Source organism: Lissotriton vulgaris, chromosome 1_1 (assembly GCF_964263255.1).
Source record: "Lissotriton vulgaris chromosome 1_1, aLisVul1.2, whole genome shotgun sequence".
In the NCBI taxonomy this organism is placed as follows: Eukaryota; Metazoa; Chordata; class Amphibia; order Caudata; family Salamandridae; genus Lissotriton; species Lissotriton vulgaris.
In genome coordinates this window covers 379,001,702-379,023,798 of record NC_141685.1, presented here as the reverse complement: position 1 = coordinate 379,023,798, position 22,097 = coordinate 379,001,702, and the positions used below count along the sequence as shown (strand labels likewise).

Here is a 22,097-nt window from a genome sequence, read left to right as displayed (position 1 = left end):
CATAAGTGTTACATGAATCAAGTATACTACACTTAATCACATTATACCCTATGCCGTGGCTATTCGACAGTTTTATGCTCATTGCGTTAGAGTAATCTTAACTAGTGTTAACATTGCTTCCGTTCTACATACACTCACCGTCGCTGCAATGTAGCTGTATTTTCACCTCCTACGTGCAGTTATATTGTAGTGTTGAGTCAATCAGCCCTGGTATCTGCAACTGAATGCGTAAAATTCTTGAGTGCACATACTCTATATCCGTGTATCAACAATCTACTCTAATTGTAGCACTGGTGTTGTGCACCATCTACACTCACCACAAATTCGCGTTAACGGGTGGCCTTCTTGTACGGCGCAGCTGGCTGCTTGAACAATGGTACAAGATTCCAGCTCTGGATCCCACTGGAGGGTGAAAATGTTGGTTCAAGAAGGGTTTTGACACGCAGTAACCACTGAAGGTGAAAAAGTAAAAAGGAAATACCTACATGTTCCAGCATGCATTTGAACAAATTAAACAAAACTAAATATGGCACACCGGAGGCCTATGAATTAATGACGTAAGCGTGCAGGGACCAGTGGGAGCCTGAAAAAATGCGTGTTAAACATTCAACTTCTGAAGAAAGAGCGTGAATGCTCTGAAAAGCGTCAGGCTAATGAACTGGTAAAAGGGGAGCTGTAACCCTGTACCTTCTGCAAATAAAGGTTTTGAAACAAACCAGCTGGAGGAGTGCCTCTCTGAGGCCTGGGCGCTTTTGGGGAGATATATATATGTGTATATATATGTATATATGTGTATATATGTTTACATATATATGTATGTTTGGAGACTTTGCAACTGAATAAACAACTTTTTGTAGTCAAAAGGAGTGCTGCGTTATCATATTTGCCGGATAATTAAAAGATAGACCCTGTCCTGGTCTTGCTGTAGGCACCAACTGTCACAGTGCTCCTCTCGCACAGGACATTGTGCGTTTCATTATATGTATATATGTGTATATATATATATATATATGTTCGCTCAAACAACACCACGAGTACGAGTCACTCTAAAAGCGGGTGCCAACAACGCGATGGTGTCCGCGTCAACAAATCCAAGCTCCAAATCCCTCAAACATACCCAGCCGGGTTAGAAGGAAAGTCAGCACTCACAAAAACAGCAGCAGCAGTTTCAGCAGAAAAGTTTATTTATCGAACAAACGCGTTTCGGGAATGAGATCCCTTCGTCAGTGTTAACATCGGAATGCGTTGCGCGGCACCATTATCTATGTTTGCAATCCTTATTGAAACAAACAACGGACTAAGGTTATTGCACTCAAAATGCGCGCCATCTTGAATTGTGTTCAAATTACACAGATAACCATAGAAACATTTCACATTTCTTTTCGTTTCAACATGCATGACATTTCAAACCATTCATTATTTCTTCGACATGAAGCACATTAGGGCAATGTTTGTCTTGAGAACGGTTATTGAATAAACAATTATGCCGTGGATCGGCTACCCATAACTGCATCCTATGGGAAATTAAATCCCACATGAATAATAGATACAATTATTCGTAAAAACACCTCTCTGAGCAAATTAGCATTGCACAAGACAATGCTCATTATATACTGGATGTATTAAATTTAACTTGCTATGTTAAACAAAATCTAGCCGTGGATCGGCAATTGCGGCCTCTCTGGCCGCTAACATCTCAGAGTAATGTTAAAAAACAATGTCAAGCTTTACAAATCGTTTTTGGTCATCAAACAATTTCATTAGTACATCCTCAAGTTAAAAATCAGGGTTTCCTTCACTTTAGTGTTTAAAGTATTAAACCAACACATACATGCTAAGCATATGTTATTCAACCCAGGTGGGTTGACAATTCTTCCCCAATATTCAGTCCCTTCGGGGCCCTAGTTTCAAGATCGATAATGAAACGGGACTCCAATCTTCTCAGTGTCTGTAATCTATTTCCTTGAGGTCATATGTACTAATTACCTTAGACATAACAAGTCTTTATACCTGCATAGACCACGAACAAGGTCTTAAAGCTGTTGAATTTTTCCTGAACCAAAGAGAACTGAAGTTTGCTACTTACAATAAGATGTTATTAGAACTCATAAGATTCTGTCTATATAACAACATCTTTCTTTTTCAGGATGTACTATATCAACAATGCTCTGGTACGGCGATGGGCTCCTGCTTCGCCCCCAGCTATGCAAATTTATTCGTAGGCTGGTGGGAGGAGCAGGTAGCCTGGGCCCCCAGGAATGCCACCTGGAACAACAAGGTGGTATTATAGAGCAGGTATATTGATGACCTGTTCCTAGTGTGGGATGGGTCCATAGATGAGGCTAAACGGTACATAGAAGTGCTAAATGATAATGAGTGCAATCTCAAATTCACAGGAGAAATCCATAAAGAAAGGGTAAATTACCTTGATCTCCAAGTGACTGCGAGAAATGGGCACATTTGCACCCAACTCTATCGTAAGCCGACCGCTGGCAACAGCGTTCTACACGCTTCTAGCGGTCATCCCCGTAAACTAATTAAGAATATCCCTTATGGGGAGTTCATGCGACTCAAACGCGACTGCACACATGATGAGGATTTTGAAACAGCAGCCGCAGACAGTATAAAGAGATTCTGTAATAGAGGATACAACTTGAACCTACTTCAAGATACTTTGAAGAAAGTTAGAACGATACCTCGTAGGACCCTTTTTGAGAGCAAAAAAATTGAGTCCCCTGAAGAAACGAACTTCCGCATGATCACACCTTTTTCTGCTGATTCCTTTAAACTAAGATCTATTTTATCAAAACACTGGCATATTCTCAAATCTGACCCAATAGTAGGGTCTGATATCCCGGAGAAACCTTTAATAACCTTCAGGAAGGCACGTTCCCTACGAGATGAGATGGTTCATAGTTTTTTACAACCACAAGAAAAACAGATAGGGACACTAAAGGACGTCAAGGGCTTTTTTCCTTGTGGAAAATGCAAAGCCTGTTTTGCTAGCAAAAGAACGTTGTCGTATGAAGTCGCAGGCTGTAAAGGTGGGAGAAAAATCACCAAATGTATGTCCTGTCATACGGATCATGCAGTATATTGCCTGATGTGTCCCTGTTCGTATAGATATGTGGGGAGTACCATCAATCCTGTTAAACTTCGAGTGTTAGAGCATATGCGGGCTATAACGAACAAGGATTTCACGTACCCGGTAGCCAGGTATTTCGCTATTAAACACAATAGTAACAGGAATCTCCTCAGATACTTCTGTTTGGATCAAGTGGTAGAAAATCCCAGAGGAGGAAATAGATTACAGACACTGAGAAGATTGTAGTCCCGTTTCATTATCGATCTTGAAACTAGGGCCCCGAAGGGACTGAATATTGGGGAAGAATTGTCAACCCACCTGGGTTGAATAACATATGCTTAGCATGTATGTGTTGGTTTAATACTTTAAACACTAAAGTGATGGAAACCCTGATTTTTAACTTGAGGATGTACTAATGAAATTGTTTGATGACCAAAAACGATTTGTAAAGCTTGACATTGTTTTTTAACATTACTCTGAGATGTTAGCGGCCAGAGAGGCCGCAATTGCCGATCCACGGCTAGATTTTGTTTAACATAGCAAGTTAAATTTAATACATCCAGTATATAATGAGCATTGTCTTGTGCAATGCTAATTTGCTCCGAGAGGTGTTTTTACGAATAATTGTATCTATTATTCATGTGGGATTTAATTTCCCATAGGATGCAGTTATGGGTAGCGGATCCACGGCATAATTGTTTATTCAATAACCGTTCTCAAGACAAACATTGCCCTAATGTGCTTCATGTCGAAGAAATAATGAATGGTTTGAAATGTCATGCATGTTGAAACGAAAAGAAATGCGAAATGTTTCTATGGTTATCTGTGTAATTTGAACACAATTCAAGATGGCGCGCATTTTGAGTGCAATAACCTTAGTCCGTTGTTTGTTTCAATATGGATTGCAAACATAGATAATGGTGCCGCGCAACGCATTCCGATGTTAACACTGACGAAGGGATCTCATTCCCGAAACGCGTTTGTTCGATAAATAAACTTTTCTGCTGAAACTGCTGCTGCTGTTTTTGTGAGTGCTGACTTTCCTTCTAACCCGGCTGGGTATGTTTGAGGGATTTGGAGCTTGGATATATGTATATATTTCCCAGTAGTTTGCTACTTCTGTCTCTCCCCGCCCATGGCAGACTGATCGTCAGATGTCTGCGGAGCACGACGACTTCAAATTCTCCCAGTTAAAGTTTGAATAAGACGATCACACAAAGGGCTATCCTTTCATCACCAGGTCTCGTTTAATTTTAGTTAGGTGTTTCGCCTGTCGCAGCAGGCTTGATCACACATTGAAGTGAGGGTTGCAGTTACCTATATACTGTCGTTAGTAAAGGCAGAGAAAGGACTTAATTAGGATATTCCTACTACAATGATGTAAGTTGGCAGCCATTTTAAGCTAGTTAGCTGAGCTCATTATATATACACAATTGGTCCTATTCAGTCCATATATTCTTTTGACATAGTGCCGTCAAACGTACATCATTATATGTACATATGGTTCTATTCAGTCGATGTTTTCTTTTGACATAGTGCCATAAATTATGATAAGTTAACCATTTTCCACCATTACCTTAGTACCATTCATAGGTAATCTCAAAACCAATTCATATGACATAGTGTCAAATAATCAAGTTCATCATCTGAAATAGTGTCCACTCACACTATTAGCACTCATGATATAAATCACAGTTCATTATTCATTTAATCTGTTCTCGAAATAGTGTCAAACATCAACTACTACATTACTCTTCCACCTATTATCTTGTTTTATGCAACAATTTTTCTCCCACAAATTAAATTTGAGGCCAACACCCAAAGAAAGTGAATAAATATAAATATATGCAATTGTAGTGCTACCTATTTCCCTTTACTATATATAAATAAACAGACTAGAACATAAATGTATTACTATGAACACAGGAGTTCTCCTATACGATGTCAACTAGCTTGATATGACATTCTGGAAGAAAAGGGTAGGGGTTTATCTCGATACCCTTCCGGAGTCGGCCTCTTCCTTTCCTCCTATAATTAAAAGAAAGTACAGTAAAACACAATAAGGAACTATTAGTATCTAATAGTAAAGGTAAAAGCACTCTGAATAAACATGATCACATTGCATTATACAACTTTTTTTTCCAGAAACTGCAATTCACAATATATCAAAGACATCATCTTTGCAGTTCTCGCAAATGGACACTCAGTTCTTCATCCTGATTCAAGCCTCCCGGATGTTTACTTTGCAGGTTAATAATGTGCCAAGACTCCCTTTGTCTAAGTTGCAATTCTCTATTGCCGCCCCTTCTGTTAAATTCTATTTGTTCTATTGCATAAAATGTTAACAGTGAGCTATTTGACAGATGATATTTGGCAAAAGCTCTGGCTACAGGATAGTGCGGATCTTTATTTATTGCCCGCATGTGCTCCATCACTCTTTTTTGACTGCTAAAGTAGTACTACCCATGTATCTTAGATGGCATGGACATTCAAGAATTGTTCTATGTTCTTTTCTGCTACTGGGGTGAGATATTTCTTACACATGTTGCTGGTAGGGCACACCCTACAGTGCCCTCATGGAAAGTATCCCTTTAGATTGAGACGGTTGTTGGTCATGGGTTTGGATACATCTCCGTTCATAAGGATGTCCTTAAGATTCTTACTTTTTCTGTGTGTTATAAAAGGGCGTTTAGACAAATCCTTTGTAAGAGTAGGTTCACAAGTTAACATGTTTCAGTTTTTATTGAGAATTCTAGCAATGTTTTTGGATTCTGTGTTGAAAGTGAGAATAATTCTAGGTTGATTTTTACTTTCTTCCCCCCCCCTTAGAACTTTCTTCGAGGGTTTGTTCTCTAGGGATATTTTTCACTTTTTGCTTTGCTCTCTCAAGTACCCATTAAGGGTATGCTCTTTCTCTGAGTCTCCCCAACATAATCTCTTGTTCAGTAAGAAAATCTTCCATAGTACTGCTGTTCCTCCTTGCTCTAAGCAGCTCGCTGAATGGTATACTCCATTTCAGTGTTTCTGGGTAGCTGCTTAGAGCATGGAGAAGACTGTTCCCTATTGTTTCTTTTTTATGTAACCTGGTGCATATTTTATTCTGTTGTATTTCTATTAACACATCAAGAAATTCTATAGCTAATTTGCTGAAATTTCAGGTTATAGCTGTTGGTATTCTATTTCTCAATAAATGTTACGGCTGACTTTTCATCCCCTTTCCATATAATGAAAAGGTCGTTGATGTATCTTGGCCACTTCACGATCCTTTCCCCTGTCTCTGTATGTTTGATACTCTCTTTAACTTCCTCCTCCCACACCCCGCGAAATAAATTTGCAAAACTCGGGGCGAAACAAGTCCCTATTGCTGTACCGAGGACTTTTTTTTAAACATTTGGGCATTGAACAGAAAAATATAGTGTGATAGACGCAATTTTATCATTTCCAACAATATCATTTTATGTTCCATGTAACAAATTCTTCTCTTTTTCAGATCGTGATGACAACATTGTAAACCTAGTTCATGGTCTAATATTGAATACAATGAGTTGACATCCATTGTAAAAAGTTGGTAGTCATCTTCCCAAATAATATATTTTATTTTGCAGCGAAAGTATTTGGTGTCTTTGGTGTATGATGGTAGATCCAGGACATATTCTCATAAATAATAATCTACATATTTAGATATATGTTCCGATACACATCCAATTGATGAGACGATTGGTTGCCCTGGTGGATTAGTGGCATTCTTGTGGATCTTGGGTAATAGATAAAAACTAGGTAATTTAGGATAATCCTTTTTCAAGTAGCAGAATTCCTCCCATTGTAGGAGGCCTTGGTCTTTCCATGTTGTTAGATAGTCCAGATTTTTATTATGCTTGCATTATATTCTTCTATAGTGCTTTCCACTTAGTATTTAGTGTCCCTAAGTTGTTTCGGGGCTTCTTCGATGTACCCCTTCTGGTCCCATAGGACGATATTTCCTCCTTTGTCTGCGTGACGGATCACCAGGTTTTCATCTTCTGATAGTGATTTAACAAGTTCCCATTGCTTTTTGGAGAAGTTTTTTTCAGGTGTTTTATATGTGCGTTTGTTGATCTTTGCTAGAATATTTGTATTATATATATATATATATATATATATATATATATATATATATATATATATATATATATATATATATATATATATATATCGGTGTCGGTGGTGTAGAGTGCTCTTTATAAAGGAGCTGATCTACACCTGAAACATGGGAACTACTCCGGGTTCCCCCCATTTGATGCATCTTTGCAAAACTTTCCCCCCAAAAAGTTCATCCACCTCCGCTCCTGCATGGAAAGTTTCAGTATGGTCCGTCGGGGTAGGTCCCAAAGTGCAAAATCCCCATGCATTTTCCATAGACTTGTTTAGACCAGACTACAGGAAAAAATCCTAAAATCGGAATTACACCAAATGTGGCAGGACGCTGGGTCTTGGTCCGCAGATTGTGCTTTTTGTGATTTGGTGTAAATCCATTTAGTAGTATTTGCCCCTCCCATTGCCATCAGAGGCCCCGGGGAGCCTACGCCCTGGCTTGAAATCATTAAAGAAGGGAAGGGGAGCTGTTTGACCCCACTACCCAGGCGATGACAGTCCTCCAGTCCACAATTATAAAAAAATGGGAAGGGGGCCACTTTGTCCCCCCTACCTGAGTCAATAATGGCCTGGATACCCCATTACCTGGGACCGCTCAGATGCTATATGCCAGTGAATCCATTCCTGGGACAATACGGTTTATGTGCCCAGAATGGGCAGGGAAACCTGTGTTTGCTCTCACTTGGTGGCAGCATTTTCAAAACTCCTGCCAAGTGGTAGCAAACACCACATCCGTTCCCTGCAGACAGGAGTTTTGAAAATGCTCCCACCTGCTGGGAGCAGACTTTTGATCTGTTTGCCTGCCCACTCTGATGCGGGCAGGGAAACAGATCAAAAAACTGCTCCTGCTTGAAGGTAGCAGCATTAGTACCTATTCCCTGTGGGTAGGAGTAATGCCTGCTCTCACTGCATGTGGGAAGCCGGCTGGGGCCGCAGGTTTTCCCCCGCAGCCTCCAATAGGAGTATGGTGGGTACCCTGGTTCGGCTCCAGGGCACCTACCTTTTACAAATGCGGGCCTTGGGGCATTGGGTCCCCGGGGCCTAAATCTTCAATGCGAGGGGGACCGCGTCCCATTTCATATGATCAAATATAGGATGCGTCACTTGTCTCTGGCAATGAATGCCTGACGTTTGATTTTGTGCTATTTTTTATGAAAGTACTTGTATTGAGAAATTCAAATGTTTGTTGGGATGATATTTATGTAATGTTTAACATCCTGCATTAATGCTATTATTCTTTGCTAGTGACTGTAATGTCTACTTCTTTGCCGTCAACAAAAACCTTTAAATAAAGTTATTGCAAACATGAAACAAGATGTAGAAGGGAAATAAAACTAAATGTGAACTCACAGAAATAATTGAACGAGAGATGTCCATAAGAGTCTGATTGTAAAATACCTTTTAATTGCAGCAATATCAGGATGCCATCAGGGCCCAGAAAGCTGGGAGAAAAGTGAATTTTGAAGAGTTGCCAATACCGCCTGGTAAGTGCTTAATAAACACTTGTATGAAAAGGTCTTGCATGTCCATTACAAATACTACATTGAATTTGTTAAACGTGACATATTATCACCTATGCGCATCTATGTAACCTATCAGTTCTTCTGTTTCCTTCCTTTGGCCCTGTTTCTTTGATCAAGAACACATTGAACGTCATTTCACTCCACCCTATCCGACCCTTTACATATCTAAACTCAGTTTACCTTTTCTTTCTCCAAACTTGATAAATATCAGAGCTCTTATCAGATACACAGGATAGTTTCAATAAAAAAGCTATTTTCCTTCTTTAAAATCTATGCGTTCAGAACCACCATAAACATCAGATTGCATTTGGGTGAACGAATCTGTGTGTCCAAATTTATTAGAACCTTTAAATCTCCTGCTCAATAGTTTAAAAAATCATATGAACCAAAAGGTGCAGATTATGCTTAATTTAAAGCTTATTTACCACTAGCTCTGCCATATGATGTATGGGACTGAGGTCATACCACTCAAGAGAGTAAAATGGGCATATAAATCTGCAGCCTTGAACATCTTTAAATGTGGCTCACATCTCTAGAGATTTGGATGTCTTTGCACTGCTTGTAGAGTGTTCCCTGAACCTGAAAGTAATCGATTCTGAACGGCTCCGTCACTCACTTGATCCATCTGGCTATTGTGATTGAAGACAGTGGATATACATTTTTTTTTAAACAAATCAAAAGTTGTAACTATGTGTGGTACTATAGTTCTGTTGTCCCTTCCTCATATACATTTAATTACTTCATCATGCATTGGGTTGATTCCATTGGAAAGCTGAAAGAAAACACTGTGCTTGTGTTAGTTTTCATCATCTGCCTAACAAACACTACCCTACCAGCATCAGTGCTCTGGTCCTGATCTTGATGGCTTGTACATCTTTCTTACTATATCACAAGAGTAAACATAAAGAATCACCTTCACAGATACTTGTTTCCTCACTAGCTCCTCCTTTAGTAGCCATTAGAGTATGAATAAATACTTCTTTTTGACTTCACAAAGTGCTTAGTCTCTTTCTTTCTTGAAGGACATCATTTCCGTATGTCTTTCTACAATGTGCAGATCATTTTGTACTTCAACATGGCTCCCTAGAATCACTGATCTGATGGTCATGTATATTTCGCTTCCCTGCCAGTTCCAAGATGAAATTCTGAACTAAATCAACTTCCTCACAATTGTGTTTGTCTTCGTATTCCACACACCGGTGAGCCATCCCAGCCAGATCTGTTATGCTGCATATTAGCTTGACCCCAGTACTCCCGGATGAACTCAACTTCTGATCACAAAAGTCCTGTGAGGTCCCAGTGCCCCCCAGATATCCTCCATATGTCCATCCGTAAAGTTATGAGATTGCCAATCTGACAGTACATTCCCTCTTCCAACGAGGGTCTCGGCTTTGTGAGAAATTGTCCTTTCTAGGCATTGATCTAAAAGTCTTTGTTAGGATTCCCTAACATTTTTGTTCAAGTTCCACTTAAGTGATTGTTGTATTCTTATGGCATTTGTCCCCTGTGAAGAAATCATGGTATCTGGCAGCTCAACTAGATATACATGAATCTCATTTGTTTATCAAGTCTTCCTTCCTTAGGATCTTCCTGCACTTTGTCCCCGTCATTTTAACATTCGCCCATGTGAGTAAATGAGGTCATGCACCTGCTGGTTTCTTTGTGCCCTGTTTGGTGGTCCATCCATTTTGGTGAATTGCATATTCTGTCTGAGGTTCTGCCGTGCATGGGAGAAAACCATATCGAACCCTGATATTGCCACAAGTTCCTGCTCTTGTTCTCTTTGCTTCACACTCTCAAGTCATCTGAACCTATGCTGATCATTGTCACTGCTGTTTGGTCCCATCATCGAGTTCTAAAATAGAATGTACTGTGGCCTCTTTGCTTGCATTACTTTGTTCATTGAATGTTCACATGCTCCTTGCTATGGCATTATCACTGCTAGTGCTCTTGCCCCACTACAAATTATTATGGGTTTAGACTCTAAAGACTCAGGTGTCACTGCAGGAACTGTCCCTCACTGAGTCACCAGGCAATCCCTTGCCCTCCTGAACAATGCCTCCATTATGATTTAGTTTTTAATTGTATGTTTCAAGATAGCATCTAAAATGTAATCCTGCTCTCTGTGAGTATCTGCAGAGCTCTTTCTCTGAGCTATTTATTGCAAGGTCCCTGACTGTTCAAAAGTGCTGTATCACAGACCTCCGCTGTGTCTGGAGGAATAAATGCACTGCCGCTCTCCATGTAAAGCTGCACATCATTCTTATCACCGTCTGCTGCTGATGCTGAATGGGTGTCTGTAGCCCAAGGCTGGCTTCACTGTCCAAGATTGACTTCTGAGGCAGTTGCCCTGCCTTCACTTGAGTATAACTTCATGCTCCTCTTGCTACATTGTGTGATACTGTGAGGGAACACGTGCACTTTCTCACAGTGGACATACATTCGGTTTGCCTTGTGTCTCTTCAGGGCTGGTAGAAACAAGGTGGTGTGTGGGGGGGGGGGGTCAAAGGGTCATGCTGCTTGCATGCTGTATCACACTCTCCTAAAAACAGTGATAGAAACACTTCAATGGAGATTGTCAAATTAAGTAAAATAAAAAAGAGTACTTAAGAGATTGCCCTCCGTATCGGAAAAAGATGGTTACAAAGAAACAGGACTTATATGGAACTGGTAACACATTATTGGTTGTCACGTTTTTGAATGTAGTATCACCTTTGAGTTGTTGTTAACAGTAGAAAATGGCAGGAAAGCATTGCCTGCTGGTCATGCACAATGTGAGACCAGCGTAAAATCTACTTGCAGAGATGAAGGCCATTTTCTATTTTTATTTTTGAAAAAAAGATACTACATTGTTAATATAAATGTGTTTGTAACAGTGAGTAATTCATTGTTTTGAGTATTATTAATTGCATCACTTAATTTTATTGTTAATCAGGGTTTCCTCCTATACCTGGCATGGAGCACTCCGAAAGTGAGAGTACGATTGCTGGAGTTTTGGAAGCTGCTTCTAAACTAGCCAATGCTGAAGTTAAGGAAAATGAAGATGACGATGAAGAAGATGAGGTTTGTTTAACTGTAAAATATATATATATCAGACATTACATTTATAAAACCAACTTTTCGACCAGAGAAACTGTTTACAAATCTTTTTATACTTCTGCATGTGTTGTATTCTTCTGTCAGCTAAAAAAATATTGAATGCATTGTTTAATATTACCCTTATTATATACACCATTAAAGACTCCAGTCTGTTGGGATCACTGTTTTATTTGGAAGGTATTATGGGGATTATTTGTTTTAATTCATTATGCAGTGCTGTTTGAAAAGTTCTCTTGAAGTAGTAGTTCAAAGAATGCTGAGGTGCTCGAAAGTCAGATGTGTTCTGAATAACATAGAGACACAGCCTGACAATGATTATAGAGCCATTAGGCTGATTACATATTCTTGTCTGCCTTTTAATGATGTATTTCATGGATTATACTAGTATAAGGGAAATAATCCTTTTGAACAGCTGTAAGCAAAATGGTGTGGAAAAAGCATTTCTGTGTGACACCCCCTTTAGAAAATGTGGTGATTCATTCACCTTGTTTTATATAAAAGAAAAATTGTCCTCTGACCACAAATCAAAGAAGTTAAACTCTTTGGGTAGGAAGGAGTTGGTTTCAGACAATATGCTTTTTAGAGATTCTACACAACCTGTCTTCTGGCTTGATACAATTAAATTATGGAAATTAGAGAGTGCTTGCTCAATTTCATCAGCATTGCATGAGAAAAAACAAATAATAAAATTGACTTGAATATTCTTGAGGCCTCTAAGTATATCCTCAGAAAAGATCTGGAGGCATTGTGCTGATGTTTTGCTAAAAAGACAAACCTGAATGCATTCCACTAAGTATTCAAAACAAGATACTGGACATGCCATACTATAAGTCTTTAACACTGTAAATATCATCACATTTTGCTTTTTTCGCTGTGCCCCTCAAAAGAAATGATTGCTTAAGGTACTCTATTTTGTATGTTTTTAAAGAGGTTCTTTAACTTGCTTCCACAATGGCCCCTTTTTCAAAGGGGACTTTGGAGTTTTTACTCAACCAGAAAATTGGCTTGCTGTTTTTCCACTGCCTCATATAAAAAATTAGAAGAACCGAGTGAGTGCAGTTGCCCAGCGAGATCTAGCACCAGGAGGAAACTTTGCTCCCAGAGAAACTGTACCCGGGCCTGATAATCCTCCAGATCCTTGGAGTTGAACAGTACACCGAAATCCCATGCACAGATGTCCCTGAGGCATTGGGGCCTCTCCGGCCTCAACAATATGCCCCACATGCCAGGGTGTGCCTGGATTAGAATCACTTTGGAATGAGAACCCGTCCAGCTGCAGTATTTGGGAGTGCTGTGAGGAGCTGTGCCAGGACACAGACCGGATGGTAGGGACGTGGAGATCTGAGGCAATACGACCTCCCTCTCCCCCTCCCCAAGCGCTCAGTAGCGGTCGTACACCAAGAAAATCCGAACTAAAGGAAGAGATCTGCCTCTAATGCCCATAAAACTAATTAATTGGTTAAGGAGAAGTTATGGGGCAACATATGCTTCTTAGGGGCAAGTATGGGAGAGAGGGGAGTTGGGGTGGACGCGGGAACTGTTATATGTTTATTGTTGTCTGCACCAACCCCACCCTTAAAGCTGTAACCAACTTGAGTCGGTTTACAAACCCCCCTTATTTGCACTCAAAGAGGAACCCACTCAGGGTTGATCCATACATACGCTCCCATTTCTCCAGATGACAAAACTGTTTGTCATGTCCTGGAACGTGATTGGTCTCCTAGACCACATCAAGTGGACAGCATTTCTCAGATATGCCAAACGCTTCCAGCCTCTAGTCCCTAAGCTCCAAGAAACCCATTTGATGGTTCCGATTGCCCATTCCTGAGGAGATAAGCATATGGCAGTCATATGACTATCATGCCGGGTTCATCCAAAAATCCAGAGAAGAAAACAAGTTACTTACCTGTAACTTTGATTCCCCAGTATTGGTAACTTTCATAGATTCCCATGCTTTGTATCATTCCCCCGTCGTCGGAATGGGAGCCTCTGTATATAAAAAATATCATAGCAGTAAGTACAAAAGAGAAAACTAGGCCTAGGCCTCATCTCATTTTGTAGCCTATCCGCCTCTTTTTGTAAAAGAGACCAAGGATTCTGTAACAACCAATCAGAACTGCCTCACCCCTTAAAACCCTCCTGAGAGCCTGAGAGCCTCATATTTTCGTAGCCGTTGTGCAACAGCCACTATCTCAGGAAAAAGGCAGAGTTTCCTAGGGGAGGAGGGTGGGCGCATGGGCATCTATGAAAGTTACCAATACCGGGGAACCAAAGTTACAGGTAAGTAACTTGTTTTCTTACCCCTGTATTGGAACTTTCATAGATTCCCATGCTCTGTATCAGAGTAGCTAGCAGTAAGCCCTAAAAGCACATTTTGCTACAAGAATATCACCACCTTGCCACATAGATACACACATTCGAAAATCTAATATATATATATATATATATATATATATATATATATATATTTTCACTGAAAAAACCATAGGTTTCACACCAGTTATAGTTAGGTGGAAATTTTACTCGCATAAAACCACTGAAATTCCCACGTTATAGTTAGTTGGACTCACTATAACTTGCGCGTGCAATGCACTGCTGATGACGTCACATATTACATCACTCATGACATGGTCAGTGACATCACTCATGACATCACTGGTGACATATCAAATGACATCACTGATGACAACATCCTTGTGACAAAGTGGCACACCTCCTATCAGCATAAAATAACCTTTGACACACACATTCAAAAATAGAAACTAAAATTTTCTTAAAAAAGGAGAAACCAATACCAATTACAACAACTTATTAGGTAATTCCAACATCTACATACATATCCACTCATTCACCAACAGTTCTATATAGTCACTCATGCATGTACTTACTCATCATATGTACTCATACACCTATACATCCTGTTACACACTAATACTCATCCATATAGTTACTCACACACAAATTCACACATGCAAATAAACTATCAAAAAACCATTTACTTGATTATACTGCTATATACACACCACTAAACATACCTCTACAAAAACGGAAACATATTTACTCTCTTAAACAATCAATTATAAAAACACATACTCACTAACCCACCCATACACACAATCATCCACCCATTCAGTCTTGCACTCATGCTGTCTTCAAAATACATACAAATAGTGAGTCACTCATTCATGCATCTGTGCTCTAAGTAATATCCCCCACCGAACCATACAGACACTGATACTGATACTCAAAAAAACAACTAATAACCCATATACACACTCATGTAGCTACTCACCAACCCATGCAGCCACTTATACACAAAGTGAGACACAGATACAGATATTTAAATATTTAAACATTACTCGCTAATATACGTTTTGGAAATCCGAATACAAGATTCCATGCATCGCACCAACCGGGTGCTCTTACTAACGTACTTCGCCCAACACTTATGAGGCCCTGAAGATTCGCAGTCTGTTCCCTGCGATGAAACACGTGTTGGCCCATGCAAAGGAACAATAAACTGAAATACTACACCAAGAACAGAACGTTTCTTTGAACTGATATATGTCATTTTGATGGTGTTTTATTCTCGAAGTTTTACCTGATATTTTTGATGTGCTTAACTAACTTCCACCTCAACCGACACCAGTACTATCAAGTATTGATTGACATTGTATAGTGCAGGGGCTCTGTTGTTTTTTGCATATTGTGTGGATCTCCTTGGTCCATCCCAGAGCGGTTGTGAGGGATTACCGCTCGCCTCATTGCCTATACTGACTATTGTATGTTACGTTTACCTTGCGGTCACTAAGGTTGTGCGCCTAGTCTTTCTGGAATACCTAAAAACCTCTCAGTTGTGTACTAATTCCTAACTATAACTGGTGTGAAACCTATGGTTTTTTCAGTGAATATATATATATATATATATATATATATATATATATATATATATATATATATATATATATATATATATATATATATATATATATATCAAATTTCTATGGCAAAATGAAACCCCTCATTTTGTTCCTTTTCAAATTAAATGTATTAAGTGTTACCACTTTATTCCAATCAAGATGACTTCAGGTGTGCCATACTTTTGTCATAAGTAAGACTGTTAGCGTTCTAGTTGTTCTTTAGAACACTCTGGGACATTCTGTCATTGGGCTATAGTTGGGCTACATCTGGCTGATATTTGGGCTACGTTTGGGCTCTTTTGTCTCTGGTGGCCATCTTGGGAGACTGCATATCAGAATTTTTTTAATTAAATATAAGAGGATTTGAGAAGTCACTCAAAATGTGCCCTAATTTTTCTTTCTTCAGCACTAATCATAATTTCTATGGCAAAATGAACCCCCTCATTTTGTTCCTTTGCAAATTAAATCTTTTAAGTGTTAACACTTTATTCCAATCAAGATGACTTCAGGTGTGCCATACTTTTGTCATAAGTAAGACTGTTAGCGCTCTAGTTGTTCTTTAGAACACTCTGGGACATTCTGTCATTGGGCTACAGTTGGGCTACATGGCTGATATTGGGGCTACATTTGTTTTTTTTGTCTCTGGTGGCCATCTTTGGGCTACATTGGGCTACATTTGAGCTCTAACATATATATAGCCCAATGTAGCCCAATATTTATTTTTTCAAAGTTAATTTTCGAAAAAATTACTGGAGCACATATCTTGAGACATAGCAAAGGCACATCGGGCTACCAGTCCCTACAATTTTGCCAAGTTTGGTGCAAATCCATTCAGCCGTTCGGGCTAAAAGTGAGTTCGACCGCCCTATGGAAATTAACATGGGAAAAACACGTTTTGGGACCCCCCTTTTATCTCGGCCCCCGCTTGACGAATCCCACCCCCCCCCCCCCCCAAACTTTCAAGGAAGGACCGGAGCTCCGCGAGGCAAATTTGAGGAAATTTTCAGGCAGATTCGTCAACCGACGCCAAAGTTATTCACAATAGAATTTTGAGATTTTGCATTGAAAAAAATCCTAACTATAACTACCTACTGGCGACCGCCAGTAGGTAATATATATATATATATATATATATATATATATATATATATATATATATATATATATATATATATATATATATATACTTGTTACATTAGCAAGGACTATCACAAGTGATACAAAATGTGCAAAACAGGAAGGAGGGATTGTAGGGAAAGCTCACCTCTCATTGAAAAAGATTCCTCAAGACTGCCCGTCCAACAGCTGTATCATTCTTCGTAGAAGAATCCAGGCAGTAGTGCTTCGTGAAGGTATGCGTACTGCTCCACGTCGCTGCCCTGCAGATGTCCTTGATAGGGACTCCTGAAAATAGAGCCACTGACGATGCCACTGATCTTGTGGAATGTGCACGCACTCTTCTTTCGAGCGGTTTGCCCGCTTCTTGATGGCAGAACTAAATAGCACTGGAGATCCAGCGAGAAATGCTGTGTTTGGACAGCGGAAATCCCTTCCGCGGGGCACTGTAGGAGACAAACAGTTGTGAGGATTTCCTAAAAGGTTTCGTGCACTCCAAATTGAACTTTAGACACCTGAACGTCCAAAGAATGTAAGGACCTCAGAACCTTCGGGATGAACTTTGGATTTGTCCGTAGGATCAGGACATCCTGCTTGAATTGTAGGAAGGGCTCCACGATTGTCAGCGCCTGGAGCTCGCTAATCCGTCTGACTGATGTCAATGCCAACAGAAGAGCTAGCTTCCAAGATAGGAATTTAAGGTCCGTTTTGTGAATGGGTTCAAATGGTGCTCTCATTAGCTGAGCCAAGACCAAATTAAGTTGCCAGACAGGTGAAGGAGGACGGACTGGAGGAAAAACCCTGAACAGGCCTTTCAAGAACTGCTTGACAATCCTAGCGGACCAAAGCAAAGGACCTGAAGACGTCCGTCTGAACCTCGAGATGGCTGCCAGATGAACTTTAACAGAAGAATGAGCCAATCCAGTTTTAGTCATCTATAGGATGTATGGCAAAATCGGATGCGGAGCCGAAGTGTAAGGGTGAAGATGTTGTTTCTGACACCAGAGGCAGAACCTCTTACATTTTGCCCTATAAGTTCTGTTCGTACTTGGAGCTCAAGCTTGAGACAAGATGTCCCTACACTACTTGTTGAGGTTCAAATTCTGAAATTCCCTGTAATCAGGAGCCACGCTGTCAAGTGAAGCGAGCTTGGGTCCGGATGGAATACTTGACCCTGAGACCTCGTCCACAGAGAAGGAACCGGTTGCAGGCAAATTGGATGGTCCTGAGAAAGCAGGAGGAGTTCTGTGTACCAGAACTGTCGGGGCCACGCCGGTGCAATCAAGATCATTCTGCACGACTCCACCTTGGCTTTCCTGAACAACCTAGGGATTAGGGGTATCGGAGGAAAAACGTAAAAGAATGCGCCGTACCAGGCAATCGAAAGCTCGTTCCCCAAGGACCCCGGATGGTGATCCCTGCTTGCATAGAAACGGCATTTGGTGTTCTCCGGGGTTGCAAACAGGTCTATGGTCGGGGTCCCCCAGACGGAGAACACCTCCTCCAGAATGGTTTAATCTAACTCCCATTTGTGACTAAAGAAGACGGCATTGCCACCATCTCCTGGTGTAAGTTCTGTGGAGGCCTGTCTTGTTGGACATATTGGCGTCCTGTATCGTAATATTCCTCCGAATCTGTATCTTGGCACTTTACTTGTAAGTCCGATGGGCTGTGGGCATCCCCATAAGGACCATCATCACCCTGGTCATCAGACTCCTCATCGAACAACAGAGTGGGAGGCAAAGGTGTTACTCGTCTAGGAGAGGTCATTTCAGGAGTTATTTGTTGCCTTTTTAAGGAAATGCGAAGTTTTTGGATCGCCGACGACCTCGTCGACTGACTCGTCGTCGCCGGACTCGTCGGCGTAATCGTCGACGATAGAAACGTCGACGGGACAGGCGACGGAGGAATGGATCTCGTCGACTGAGTTTTCGTCGTCGACGGTGGATTGATCGTCGACGTAGTCGTCGACGAGCTCGTCGTCATCGCCATTAAAGCTGCTGTCGTCGTTGTCGGCGTCGTCCTCGTCGACACTACCTTCGGTGACATAGACGTCGAGAATGTAGACACCATCGTCGACGAGCAGGAAACAGGCACTTTAAATGTCGACGACGCCACCGTCGACGGAACCGTCGACAGAGCTATATGAGAACTCTGGTCTTTCTTTGAAACTGTTGTCGACGTACCTGCTGATTTCGTCGTCGATGGACGTGGTTTCTTGTCACGGAAAACTGGAAAGGGGTTTTTAGGAAATTCAGAGCTGGAGGGCGCACTGCCTAAGTTGGTACGTTACAGTGTGTGATGAGGATTGTTGCTGTGTAGTGCGTGAAGAGCAGACGGACAACACCCTTAACCGTCTAAACAAGTCAACAGTCCAAACAATTATACAAAGCAAAGCTCTCGCAACTACAGTAAGATGGCATAGATAAAGTACAGTGACTGCTGAGAATTAATGAACAGAAGCAGATTCTTTTGTGTGTTTCTTGTAACAGCAAGATGTTGGTTTATTCTCTCGAGTCTTGAGGAATGTCACAATTGCCGACACGTGTTTCGTCGTGTGCGGTTGAGTCAACACGACTCTTCAGGGCTGATGGTACAAAAATAACGTAAGCATGTTCATTTTTACGTTATATCATTGTGACATACTGTACATGGTGACAGAAGTGCATCCAACATGCAGTAGTGACGTGCGTGTTCATTTGCACAGGATAAGTGTGATTTGTGATGTCGTTGAGACATGTGAATAATAATGCTATAAGAGCGTGGCTGATTTTGTATGGTGGTGCACAGATGGTGAACTATGGTGATATGCGGTTGCGTGTATGGTGCTTCTTAGCTCGCACACACAGTGATCCTACATTACGAGGGTTTGTGAGGTGGTTGGGCATTCAGGTGCGGTGATATTTGAAACGGTAGGTGCTGGCATCTAGCTAAAATGTCTACGTGACGTATAGCGTGAAGAATCACACTTATCCTGTGCAAATGAACACGCACGTCACTACTGCATGTTGGATGCACTTCGGTCACCATGTGCAGTATGTCACAATGATATAACGTAAAAATGAACCAACATCTTGCTGTTACAAGAAACACACAAAAGAATCTGCTTCTGTTCATTAATTCTCAGCAGTCACTGTACTTTATCTATGCCATCTTACTGTAGTTGCGAGAGCTTTGCTTTGTATAGTGGTTTCTTGTCACGCTTTCCTTCCTGAGGAACAGCAGAAGGCTTCTTGCCTTCCTTCTCCTTCTGAGATGGCGGAGAAGTAACAGAAACGTCTTTTTTCACCTTCTTTGCTGTGTCTGTCTCCGCAGCCTGTCCCAGCCTCTCCTTTTCACCTCGTGAGGAGATTTAATGGGACGAACCTTTTCAGACCGATCAGAGGTCTTTTGTAAGGTTTTGACAGGTGGCTCAGTAGAAGTAGAAGGGGATGACCTACCCCTCTTTCTGGATCTTCTGGAGGTCGCAGCTGATGAAGAGTCCTCATCGTCAGATGAAATCACTTCTTTACGTGATTTCATCTTTTGCAGCCACGTTAACAGGCGGCCCTCCCTGTCTCTCAAGGTCTTCGTCGAGAAAGTCCTACAGATCTTACAATCTGTGGCTTGTTGGTCCGGGTACAAGCAGTAGATACAGTCATCATGCTTGTCCTCCACAAACATCCTCTTTTTAGAACAAGTAGCACAAGCTCTAAATAGTGCCTTCTTCTCCTTGTCAGACATTGTAAATTTGAAGAAAAAGTCAAAGAATCCAAGTTGAAGAAAACATCTGAGCAGAGCACAACGTGCGGTAGAAAAATCTGAGGCTCTGAGGCTCTCTCAGGAGGGTTCTAAGGGGTGAGGCAGTTCTGATTGGTTGTTACAGAATTCTTGGTCTCTTTTACAAAAAGAGGCGGATAGGCTACAAAATGAGATGAGGCCTAGGCCTAGTTTTCTCTTTTGGACTTTGCTATGGTATTTTTTATTTACCGAGGCTCCTATTCAGACGACGGGGGAATGATACAAAGTATGGGAATCATTGAAAGTTCCAATACTGGGGCAAGTAGTGTTTCTACTGCACAGAATCCTTCCTATGACGGTGACACCAGCAATCAAGACCCAATGGATAGTTTTGTGGGGGTAGAATAGATCCTCGAAAGAAGACAATACAATCTCCTTAGTGTATATGTGCCTCCGCCAATTGCTGAAAGCCCGAAACTGGTCCTAGGATGCTTGTTCCCAGTCCAGGGAGGACCTGGCCTGGCAGTTCGGGCTGGACTGTTCCCATTGGGTGCAGGGTAAAGACTGAATTGCATATGACTGGGTCCAAACTGGAATGGCATGGTGAGCAAACAAATGATGGATTTAGGCCCAGATCTCTGTCCTGGGGTAAATGTATGACATTGTTCTGCATTTTGTCCATCAATTGTTCTTTTTGCAACCGCCAATTGCAGACCACTACTCTGGACGCCCTGACGACCGCCGTCTTGGGACTTTCCCTAGGGGACGACTATTATGGGAGGTGACTTCAATACCATCCCAGACCCTGACATAGACATCATAGGTCCCCCCATCACCAACTGTTAGACACGGTCCAAGAACCCAAGAGACTGGATGGACTCACTGGGTCTGTGTGCCAGCTGTCGGACTTGGAACACCCGGGCCGAGGAATACACCCACAAATTTGGAGCTCACAAGTCACTCTCCTTAATTGACTTCATACTGCTCCAGGCAACTGACATGTTACATATAACTTTGGGCAATATTCACCCAGGGGCATTTCGGACCACTCTCCAGTAATGGTGACCCTGGGAGATAATGGAGGATCTCTTAGGTCCCTATGGTGCCTCATACATGGTACCTGAGAGACGTGAAATGTGGAATATTCCTCTCCTTGAAATAGACCACTACTTTGCACAGAACCAAGGTACGGTAAATTCGCCGGGTGAACTATGGGCTGGGAGTAAAGCTACCATTAGAGGAACTGCCAGGGGATATATCTGACGTAATGAGAAGGAAAAATCTTGAGACATGGTGGCCCTTAAGTCTGACATCTTAGAGCTAGAGAAAAGCTACATCAGACAGCCAACAGAAATCGTAGGCAGGCCATAGACCCTAGCAAAAATATTCTCCCTCCATGGCTTTCTGCTGGAGGGTTTCGACACAAAAATGTACATGGCAACAAGTTTCAGAAGTGGTTATACTGGCTGGTCACCAGGGACAAGAACTCCGGATTGCCCCCAA

General features: G+C 41.3%; 1 protein-coding gene across 1 annotated transcript in view; it reads left to right on the top strand.

The window, feature by feature from the left end:
* Nucleotides 1–22,097, top strand: part of CC2D1B (coiled-coil and C2 domain containing 1B) — a 555,234-nt gene that overhangs the window by 323,959 nt on the left and 209,178 nt on the right. Inside the window, exons 12-13 of the mRNA XM_086925080.1 lie at nt 8,628–8,700; nt 11,675–11,802. Of these exons, the coding sequence (XP_086781206.1) occupies nt 8,628–8,700; nt 11,675–11,802 (201 nt within the window). The remainder of the gene's footprint in view (nt 1–8,627; nt 8,701–11,674; nt 11,803–22,097) is intronic.